At 31.9% G+C, this 12038-nt stretch overlaps 1 protein-coding gene across 1 annotated transcript; it reads right to left on the reverse strand.

Moving 5' to 3' along the window:
• Positions 1–3235: 3235 nt before the first annotated feature.
• Positions 3236–5310, reverse strand: LOC106329428 (S-locus-specific glycoprotein S13-like). Its single transcript, XM_013768080.1, has 2 exons — positions 3977–5310; positions 3236–3426 (listed from the first exon to the last, which is right to left on the reverse strand). Exons 1-2 carry the CDS (start codon positions 5283–5285, stop codon positions 3416–3418), a joined length of 1320 nt encoding a protein of 439 aa, XP_013623534.1. The 5' UTR covers positions 5286–5310; the 3' UTR covers positions 3236–3415.
• Between the last annotated feature and the right edge of the window lie 6728 nt (positions 5311–12038).

Genomic DNA, 12038 nt, shown 5'->3' on the forward strand with positions numbered 1-12038 from the left:
TTTTTTAAATTATTTTAATAGTTTAAAATTAAACAAATTTTATAGAAGATACATTATTTTTTTATCAGATCTTTATTTTTCAATTAATCGTCATATATACTTTAGCCACATAAAGCAATTCCGTAATCTTTATTTAAGGAAATAATAAATGACATTAATAATGAATTTATGGTTAGTTTAATAAAAACTTTATTATATAATTAGATGGACCAACCTATTTCTCTAATAAGTCTAAGAATCATCGTAGTGATGACACGTGGCTACAAAAAAAAGTTGTAATATTTCACAAATAATATATAGGGGATTACTTTCTTCATACTTGATCGTTAATATAATCCTTTATGTCATAATGTAAAGACGCAGACCAATCCTAGAGAATAAATTTTAGTTTATGATTTGTCCAAAGCTCTTGTAAAGATGCCACGTAATTAATAAAATGATGTTAGGTAATGACACATCAGCAAGTTCATTATGTAATTAATACAAAATGGAAGTTGAATTTTTTTAAAAGATCCTCGAATAATATATAGCGGATTAACCCTGAAGATGTTATGAATGGGTTACATTATGAATGGGTCACTTTATTGCGTTGATAATACAATATGAACTCTATAAATTAATAATCGATAAATTAATGCACACTATAAATTAATAAATTTGTTGGTCTTGAATTGGACTGGTTCAAAATATACTCAAATCGATAAAATATGGTAATTACTTTTTTAGAAAATTCTATGTAAAATAATACTTGGTTCGTATTTATATAAAATGTGTCATCGATCAAGACAAGGTTGTCTCTTTTAGCACACCACTCTACTTTGCAGAAGAAGAAAAGTTAAGACAAATCATAAAGGAGAATGGGAAGTTCACAATCGAGGCTTTTGAGGATATTATGGTGAGTTTCCACTTTCCTCTTTTGGAGCTTTTCTATCGGCACATTTTGGAGTTGACACAATGAGGAAAGCCTTTGAACTCGTCGAGGTCAAGGCACGGGAAGAGTTTTCTCGCATCCAGAATGCCAAACCCGGAATGCAGTACCTCATCGTGCTTCGCAAGAACTGACGATCCAAATATATAATTGATTTTTATGTTATTTCAAAGTTAATTTGTGTTTTCATCGTTGTAATTCTTCTTCTTTCATCTCATAGTGTATTGTCTCTTGTTGTTACTTCTTACTGTTGTGTTAGTGCTCATGTATTCTCCATATCCTACAACTTAATAAATGCAGATTGAATATCTTTACATTTATCTTTATCATCTAGACAAAATAAAAAAGCTAACACGCATTGGTGTGATGGTGTCGACAAGATGCTCCATCAATACTGTACTACACGAAAATGTTATGGAAAAATAGTATATATCAGGTTGGTGGAAGATTCTCAAGACAATCTTTTGAAATAGAAGTAGAAATACATATACAAGTTTCCTACATTAAAGCACACACATATATATATATAATAAAGCTAATACTCTGAAATAGTCTGAATTATATATGTAAGTATTTCATTGTAAATAGTGATTTACGGTTTCTAAGCTTGAGCAGTCTCGGTTGATTTTTCCTACATGTACATCTTGCAAATGTATACATGAATTGAGGTTGTCTTCAAAATAGAAGTTGTATATTCCACCATCAGATAGTATCTGAAGCACGTCAGTCCCTTTTTATCATCCTCACCACTAAAGTCGTAATCATAACCATATCGGCATCTTTTTTTTTTGAACTGGACCCATATCGGCATCTTCATTATGATATTTCGTATTCCAATAAAATAGCAATTGCACTAGTAATTGAAAGTCGACAATAAATTAATTAAACAACCACCAATTTGTCGTTACAAACTGTCACTAGCATCACTCTTCTCTTTTGGTTGAATCGAACTTTCCTTTTTGTATGAGCAATTTGTATGATAAATACTGAATAATGTAAGCTTGGGTTGTTCAAACAACATGCAAGTCTGTGATACGTGTATTGTGGCCTCTCTCTCCTACAATTCACTTCTTCTCTCTCTAAATACCAGAATTTCAGTGTCATTGGTGTATGGAATCTTCAAGCAATGCATTTTTGTGTGTTTAGAGTTTAATGATAAAATTTTATGAGCTAACAAATCTATTTTGATGATGTAATTTTGGGACATAACCGGTTACTACATTTTATCAGTTTTTTTTTGTTACAGTTAGTCCGTTATGAAACACAACAAACACAACAATGTTATGACTCAAAATATCGTTTTAGTAAAACATAAATAATTTTCTTTCTAAAAAAACATAAATAATTTGCTATGACATGTCCCAAAAAAAACTAACAAATAGAAATAAATAACCATACAAAAGATATAAAATATCTTAATAAAGAATCTCTATAATATTATCTCAAAAATCATTTTGTACGTAAATGCAATACATTAATTTTTACGATGATCAATTACGTTGATAACTTTAATGGACTAAACTTATTATGCAATTGACATTATCAAAATTTATATTTTAGTTTTTATTTATTTTTTCTTCTAAAAATAACAAAATGGAAATTCTGTATATCTTTCTAAAGCTGTTGAAATGTTTTTTATGAAATATTTTACATTAACATTTCAAAATTCAGTAATATATGTATATTGGATTAATAAGAATTAGTTTAACAATTAATTTTTTATTAAAAAATTGTTTTGTTTATATATATATATAACCAATTCTACATTAAAAAAATATTATATACTTTATATGGTAGTTATGCGATTTTTAGTTCAAAATATCTACGGATTTAAAGTTTGCTATTTTCTTTTCAAAATAAAACTTACTAATTATTTACTTTTAAATTGGGAAAATCAATATTTTTAATTTGTATTCTTCTTCTTCTAAGTTTGTTTTAGACAACATATACAAATAATATAAAGTACTTAAAAATGTAAGATGAATACTAAACTAAATGAATATAACAAAATTATTCACATTTAGCATAATTAGATTGCAATAAAATATATTTATTAAGTAATAGAATGAATAGAACAAAAAATAATTAAAAATAATATTACTTTCATCTATTTAAATCCAAAATTAATTATGATTTAGTTAATTTTTTTTAAATAATCTAATATACCAAAATGTGAACCAATCTAAATTGTTATATATGAAATCACATATTAAATTGAAATAACAACATAATATATATTATATTTATTTTTCATTATATATAAATCATAAAATGATTTAAAATTGATCAACAAGTGGAAACAACACATTCATTAAATATAATTTGATTATTTATAAATATTTATATCCATACATGAATATGTCAGTTAGTCTTATAATATTACCACTGCAATGTATTTATTCGGCTATTCTGCTACAACCTCAATGTGTAGTAGACCAGCACTTTTATTATCCAGCTACCATATTTTATGCATCTTCCTTATTAGAGTTAGCCAGTGCCTGCAAATACATACGAACGCATGTAATGTCACAATAATATTGATATCCATTTTTTGACGCATACTTTATCAATGGGATTATTAGCTATCAATATCTTTCTATGTAACTGTCCAATTATACTTATCCCTTTTTTTTCCTTTTTGTTTATTTACTTATTTGGATGAATGGCTCAGATTGATTATTTGAATATATGTCAAAAAAAAAGAAGATTATTTGAATATTGAAATAAATGTTTAAAATGATTAATTTTAAACTCTTATTTAAGCAGTTTTGTTCAATGCTAATTAAAGTATGTGCAAGTACTATTTCCTTTGCATTTCAAAACAAATTATATATTTTTATTAAATATATTTTATATACAATTAATTTAATTTTAGTTATTTCTTAAAATTTATAGAGTAAAACAAAAACAACTTTGATTTCTTAAGACATGTAAAATATTTGGATGGGGAAAGAAATAGGGAGACTTCCTCAACCGGACAAAAGTAAAAATTATTGATGACGTAGGATAATCCGATGATGTGTTATTGTAAGAGAATAAATTACTATCCTAGATCAGCAGCATTCAATCTGACGTAAAGATCTTGACCACCGACGGCGTATTTCCTGATCTCAACGAGCTCTCCGGTCCAAAACACACAACCCAATCCGCCGTTTCGAACATCCACAATAGCAAACGACGTACAGTTACAATCGCTAAGACACCTCGCTTCACATTTTTTCACATCAATGGTCCGATCCACCGTCGCAGTCTTAGTATCCGGCAACTTCATGTTATTTAACCGCAAAAACCCATCTCCACTACCGCTCAGCCGCGTCCTCCTCACACACCCCTGTGATCCGTCTTTCAAGTCCCACCGCTGACTGTTCTTGGGAACGAACCCTCTAATACAGTTACAGTTAGGTGACGTGGTTAGGTCACAGTAAGAATAAGATCCACAGAAGTAAAGCGAATCGCACACGTCCGTTGGTAAAACCCAGAACAGGCTCCACCCCCGTGATGGCGGGATCCACGTGAATCGATTGAGTGTATAGTCACTGACTGTCAATCTGGAGTGGATGCTTTGGTTGGTCATATGGAACGAGTAAGCGATCTCTTTATTGTTCTCCGTATAATTGTAAACCATGTAATTTAATCCTTGCACCTCCGGTATGCCACTAAACTCGATTCCATTCCACGGACCGCTCCTTTGTATTTCAACACGTTGATTTATAAGAAGAATAAACTCAGGCAATCCCCTTCGAATGTCGAGTTTGTACGTGGTATTCCCGCTTGACGGATCATCATATGATCTCCATGATGTAAGGAACCTGTTGCGGCCTGTTTTGAGATCGTAACCTAGTTTCATATCCGGAAGTAAAGTATCTGTCGGAGAATCGAAACTCTGCCACAAGAACCCACTTGAGTCTTTGTTGTTGGAGTATCTCATTACAAAATTACCGTTGGGCAGAAGCTCTGCTATCACTGGAGATCTCAAATTACATCTAGTAAGATTTGTCGACCAAACAGTGTTATTAGACTGACCTAGCAGGACAAGATTGTTGCCAGAGATTTTGAGGGTTCCACTGGAATTGGGGAGAGGGTTGTCTCTGTTGGCGACCCATGCGTAGGTCCTCCGGGGGACCTTATACCATATTCCGAGATACCAACGCGAGCGTCCCGAGGGTTTGAAGAAACCAAGCTCGAAGACTCCACCGGAAGATACAAGTGTTCTCTTGCTTGAGATTGTGAGAGATTCTGAAGACAACATAGTGTTGACATAGGTCGAAAGGGCCGGATGAAATAGAATCAAGACAAGGAAGACTAGCAAGAACGAGAAGGTGTAAGAATGGTGGTAAATGTTCTTTACCCCTTTCATCTCTCCCCACCACTTCCTTTCCTTTTTTTTTTCTTTATTCTTATTAGTTTTGTCCTAACTTGCATATAATATATATACATCCCAAGTTACTTCGCAAGAAAATTCGAAATTAAATTATTATGACGAACCTAGCAGGCAAGCAAAATGTTGTGTTCTTCCATAGTCCATGATTTTTTCATCCCATCGATTAATTCACTTCCATAAACTTGTATCATTCGTCAACTACTTTTATACCTACACGTTATTAGTTCTCACGCTGCCAACATTGCATACGGTGTTCTCGAAAAGAAAACACATAGCATATGGTATTCCGCAAGTATGGTGTACTCAAAGCATCATTCTATACATTCGAAGTATACTGAAAATTTTCGTATCATTTCGTCCAACGATTGTGGAAGATTAAACGAACAACTAGAGTTTACGTTGGTTCTTAACCATAAGAAAAGAGTAGAATTTGGTCTAACTAAATCAAAACTTTTGTCTTGGTTTACGTCGGGTGATGTCTTGTGAATTTTTTTTTTTTGGCTAAGTTTTTTCATTATTATTATTTTTTTTTGAAAAATTGTAGTTTTTTTTAAGAAAAAAAATTGAGTGTAGTTCATCGTTCGCGAGTGTATATAATTCCGCATTTAGTAAGATTTACAATACATAAAGTTTTTCATTGTTTTGACCATACATTTTGGTTTTCAATTCTACTACAGCCTTTGTTTATCGTACCTCACTCACCACATGCAAGGTATTCTTCAAAACACTTACAATACTTGTCAGTTCAAATATTTGCTAAAAAAAAAAAAAAATTCTGAGTCCACTCCACACTTTCACGATCAACATTTACAAGAAATCTCGAAATAACTACCTATATTTTCTTTCTTTTTAGAACAATAACTACCTATATTATACTTTCTCCGTTTCAAAAAAATAAGGAGAAATTTTATTTTTACACTTTGTTTGATAACACTATTTAACTTTACCACCACTCTAGGGACATTTTCATAAATACCACTTTCATTAATGAACAAAAGATAATAGTACCCTTACCTCATCTTCTCCTCAATCATCGATTCTTCCTCTCTTTTCGAGATCCATCTTCTTTCGTCGAGATCTGCTGTCTCCGTTCAGACCCGCCGTCTCCGTCCAGATCCGTCGTCTCTCTCTCACGCAGCCGGCGACGAAAACGGATTACAGAGAATCGCGATTCAAAGCCTTCAAAATGTTGATTCCTGTTCAAGATTCACAACTCGTATGTCTCTAATTCCTGTATCCTTTTGTTTGTTTCGAGTAATTTTTTGATTTTGTTCTTTCTCTTATCAAAGAAATCAAACAAGGTTGCTTTAGAGTTTAGACTTCTCATTTGAACATGTCGATCTAAGAGAAACAATTTCGATAGCGAACAATATTGAGTTTTGACAACTTAGAACCCTTTATAAATCTGGGTTTCAAGTAATTTTAGGGTTTTCTCCTTTCTGTTATCCAAAAATAGAATGCAATTAATTTGGACTAGTCATCTGAACGGTTCCGGCTAAGATTGAGATTTTCGATAGTGAACACTGCATATTAAGGAATTATAACCCCTTATAAATCTGGGTTTTAGGATATTGTTGATAATACAACTCAATGATTTACAAGGTTTTATAAAAGAAGTTTTCTAACAAAAGTTCATTGTATATGTCTATAGAACAACCTATAAATGTGTGAACTCAAGAAGTCTTGTGTTGTGTTATCCTATATTATATGTAAGACTGTTGTCGAAATACACGAACACTATGCTTGGATAAGGTATCTTTAAGCCATGATTAGAAGTTCATATCATCGTTTTATTAAGTCCATATCATTGTTGCTTTAGACTTCTCATTTGAACATGTCGATTTAAGAGAAACAGTTTCGATAGTGAACATTGAGTTTTTAACAACTTAAAATCCTTTATAAATCTGAGTTTCAATAGGATTTTCTTCCTTCTGTTCATCCAAAAATAGAATACGGTTGATTTGAACTTGTCATCTGAATAGTTCCGGCTAAGAGAGAGATTTTTCGATAGTACATTGCATATTAAGGAATTATAACCCCTTATAAATCTGGATTTTAGGATATTGTTGATAATACAACTCAATGATTTACAAGGTTTTATAAAAGAAGTTCTTAAACAAGAGTTCATCGTATATGTCTATATGTCTATAGAACAACATATAAACGTGTGAACTCGAGAAGTCTTGTGTTTTGTTATTTGTAAGACTGTTACCGAAATACATGAACATTATGCTTGGATAAGGTATCTTTAGACCATGATTAAAAGTTAACATCATCTTTTTATTTCGTCTTGCAGTTAGATAGCAATGAATTTTGCACATCTTCGTGATTGCCTCCGAGGATTTATGAAGATGGAACAGAACCACTAGACAATCCAAAAGTGATTATCCAATTGATGTCTTGGTCAATAATGTGAAGCGTTTTATAAAAGATTATAAATGTAGTTTTATAGGAGTTTATAAATTTATAAATTAGAGATTTGTAGAGACTTATAATACATTTTTTATTCTTTTTTACATCTTGCGGTTAATACAATGTTTGGATTCTTTGAGGAATACAAACATTTGGTGACCCCGACACATCCTGATTTTGATGACATGGATTTTGACAGTGTTGTACAATTAGTTCAACAAGGATATAAAAGGAAGAAAAGCTAATGGGAACAAAGATTTGTGGATTTACTTTTTGCAGCATATGATATAGGGCAATAACACATGAAAGAAGATAAAAATGAAGAGAAAAGAAAGTTTAAGAGCAAATAAGAGTTTACAAATCATTTATAAAAGTTTATACAACAATTTTTTAAGTTTATAAGCTATTTATAAAAGTTTATAAATTATTTGTAAGAGTCTCTAAACCATTTATAAAGGTTTATAAAACAATTAATAAAGTCTATAAACCATTTATAACTGTTTATAAAAACGTTATGAAAGTTTATAAACAATTTATATGGTTTATATATTCAATTTCTAAGTTTTATAGGTTTAGGAACCAACTAGAAAGTCTCTTAAATCATTTATAAGAGTCTACAGTAATTTATAAAGACTTATAAAAACAATTTATAAGAGTTTGTAAAATAGTTTATAAGGGTTTTTATGGATATATAAATAATTAATAAGCGTTTATAAATCATTTATAAAATTTATTAAAAACAATTCATGAATTTTATAAACCTTTTTATTACAAATTATTTGTAAGAGTCTATAAACCATTTATAAAGGCTTATAAAACAATTTATAAGAGTATGTAATATAGTTTATAAGGATTTATAAAAGTATGTAAATAATTAATAAGAGTTTATAAATCATTTATAAAAGTTTATAAAAACAATACATAAATTTTATAAACCATTTATAAGGGTATATAAATTATTTATAAAGAATCTATAAACTTTTTATAAAGGGTATGTAAACAATTTGTTTCTTCATGGCTTTATAAAGTATATCTTTTGTCTGTATTTTAATCATTTGATATGGACTCCTTACTTACCTTCATAATTTAGACACTGAAAACATTTGAACGACATGTTTTTTTTACTTGAATTATGGAAACAATGTGTTATTTCCATTCTTGTTCTCTCTTCCGTATAAGTTTCCCTTCATGTAACCCATTTGGTCACATGAATATTGGCACAAAATCTAGACCGTTCAACGTCAACCTAACCAAGCTTGATTTCTATTACAAGAAACAAAATGTAGTAAAAATGAGTAGTCTAAATTACTTAACCGCATAATAACAGATCATTTCATGGAAAGAGCAAGACTATGAGTTGAAAGGACTATATAAGGCTTTCATCTCAACATTAGAGATAATTCCTTGTTCTCAACAAAAAGTTGCCATTTGAAACATAATAATCTGAGAACATCAAGGTTTCTCCACATCACACTCTTCTCTTTTGTAAAACAAAAACGATTGCAGCCAAACTCACTTAGATGTCCAACTAACCTCTTCAACGCTGCAAGTCTTAGGAGAGATATACGATTGTTTTAGAATAAGAGATGTCTGAAGAAGATGAGAGAGAAGATGGTGTTAAGAAGCCAACTCTGCAACTTTTATAAAGCTTTATGAATCTGCAATTTTTCGATTTCACAAACCACGTTCTTGTTCAGAGTCCCTCTTGCTTCTTCAAACAGCTCACCAACCTCGTCGATCTTCAAAATCTGAAAGCAACCCAGTCACATATTATTCCTATGCATAAGCACTCACTTCCGAAAACAAGAACCACTGTAATTTAACTCAGAAAATTGCACTTCAAAGTTCAAACACGTCACTTAGATTTGGGGTTTTACATAGATTCAATTGAACAAATTTACTCTACTGAACTCGGAATTCAAATCCACTGACACAAACAATCTCTAAGTTTGTCGATCGTGTTCACCGGAGCTTGTCGGTGTTCACCGGAGCGTCATTGGTCTCGTCGGATTTGGTCGGAGCAATTGGATATGGTCACTGGAGCGTCATTGGTTCAGTCATCATAACCTGATTATAAGAAATATAGGGATCAAGGAAGGAGTAGAAAATATTTAACACAAAAAAATCTCAAAACAAAAAGGATCAACAAAGACATATCAAAAACGATAATACATAAGCACTACGTTCTTCACTGATAAATATTTATATGGTTTTATAAACTTGAGATTTGAAAACTTCATGAGAAAAACTTCGTCTTCCTTCCCAGAAACAGATCGATTTTGAGAAACAAAAACTACAATTACAGAAAGAGATGGAAAATCACCATCTATTATCTTATGACCTTTTTTAGCGTTTCTTAGCGTCGTGAAAGAGATCGTCTCGTTCGTCTGAGCTTGTAGATTCTGTCAGATCTCGCCAGAAACTCGTCAACGTCGTCACATCTCGCCGGAAACTCGTCAGCGTCGTCAGATCTCGCCGGAATTGGTCAACGTGAAGAATCTGAGATTTGGGGAATTTGAGCTTTGAAAAATCGTGGGAAAGAGAAAGATGCTTTAGCTTTAATTAGCTAAGGGTACAATAGTATTTTGCCTCTTAAAATTTTAATGGTAAAGTTGGTTAAAGTATAAATGAAATGGGGTACAAGAAATGTGGTAAAAGTGGCAATTTCCCCTAATTATGAATTTCAAAAACATTAATTGCATTTCTTGGAATCTTATTAGTTTAGAAATATAGAAAAATAAAATTACAAAAAAATTATGTTTTAGTAACTAAGATGTTTTATTAATAAGTGTAAAAATCTTAAAACATGTATTACTCCCTTTGTATCAAAATAAGTGGATTTTTAAGTTTTTGCACACCGATTAAAAAATTACAAATTTTTTATTCAATCTTTCTCGTTTGTTTAAAAACAACAATAATTACAGCTAATCCAACCAATAAAAAACGATACTGCAGAATACAAATAGTCAAATACATGAAAATTACATTTATTTTTACATAGAAACTTGAAAGCATCACTTAAAATAAAACAATTTTTTTTTCTTAAAACACCACTTAGAGAAAGTGATACGGAGAGAGTATTTTGAAACAGAGAGAATATTGTTTATACTAGGGATTGTGACCGGCGCACATGGTTTTTGCCATTGTATTCCCCATTTTGTTAAGCGTACTTTAGCATACCAGCAGGAAGATTTCATACCAGCAGGAAGGTTACATGAAATCTTCCTGCAGCGTACTTTAGCATACCAGCAGGAAGATTATACTAGGTGTGCCTTGTATCATGTACTTGAATCATGGCAAATTGCATGCAGAAGTTCGTAAATATTAGCCAGCTTCCCCTTTTGTTTCTATTCTCTCCCCTTTTCTCAAAATTGGTCATTGTTATATTAAGCTTTTGTCAAGTAATGAGCGACTCATAAAGCTGACCTATCGTTATTTAGTTTTTAAACAACATTTAGCTTTGTTTCTAGACTGTTCTCATGACTACATCGTCACAAAAGGGCTCACAATGTTTTCTGGCTCATCTTTTTTCACGGTGATCTTCGAAGAACACATTGTTTGGGCCTTCTATTTAATCCCAGCTGGAACATTGCTGCTGATACGTCTTTGCCAGTGGGTTCTTTTTCGGAAAAGTTGTTTAACAGAGAAGGAGAGAGGACACTATATTAAATTTTGGGAAGGTGCCATTGTTAAATGAATCCATCCCGTACAAAATCGAAGCGACCTAACTCTCACTCACCTCTTTAACATTTTCTCTTCTTACGATAATTGTGTGATGGATGGTGTTTGAGAGTTCACGTAACGGCCTTGGCCCGATGAACCTTATCAAATGCTTTACCCCAATCCTTTTCGTTCAAAAACTCTTATTAAAACTCAAATTGTCTTGCATAAAACCAAACTCAACAAAACTGAAATGTCGAATAAAAACTTAAGAAGAAATGGTTGAAAGAAAGGAGTCATAAATGAAAGACTCGAGAAAACACTTGCACCATACGGACATCTACTCCCGCTCCCTCTCGGCCCTACCTGTAAAAAGAGGGGTGAGTACATAATACTCAGTGAGGGTAGGTTCTAGGAACCCACGAGCTCAACTCAAGAAGAACAAACAATCACAAGTCGTGAGCTAATAAGATCTATTACACAGAAACCCATAATAAGATCTATTACACAAAAACCCATACTACCCGACATGAACTAAAGGCCCTACAATGCACATCCTTCATCTTTTCGTCCTTTTCATCAGTGAGTAGCCCCAACAAGGCTTCTACCCCATATTCTTGTGGATTGGCCACATCTCCTATGGGTGCTTCCATATTC

This window comes from Brassica oleracea, chromosome C3 (assembly GCF_000695525.1).
Source record: "Brassica oleracea var. oleracea cultivar TO1000 chromosome C3, BOL, whole genome shotgun sequence".
Classification (NCBI taxonomy): Eukaryota; Viridiplantae; Streptophyta; class Magnoliopsida; order Brassicales; family Brassicaceae; genus Brassica; species Brassica oleracea.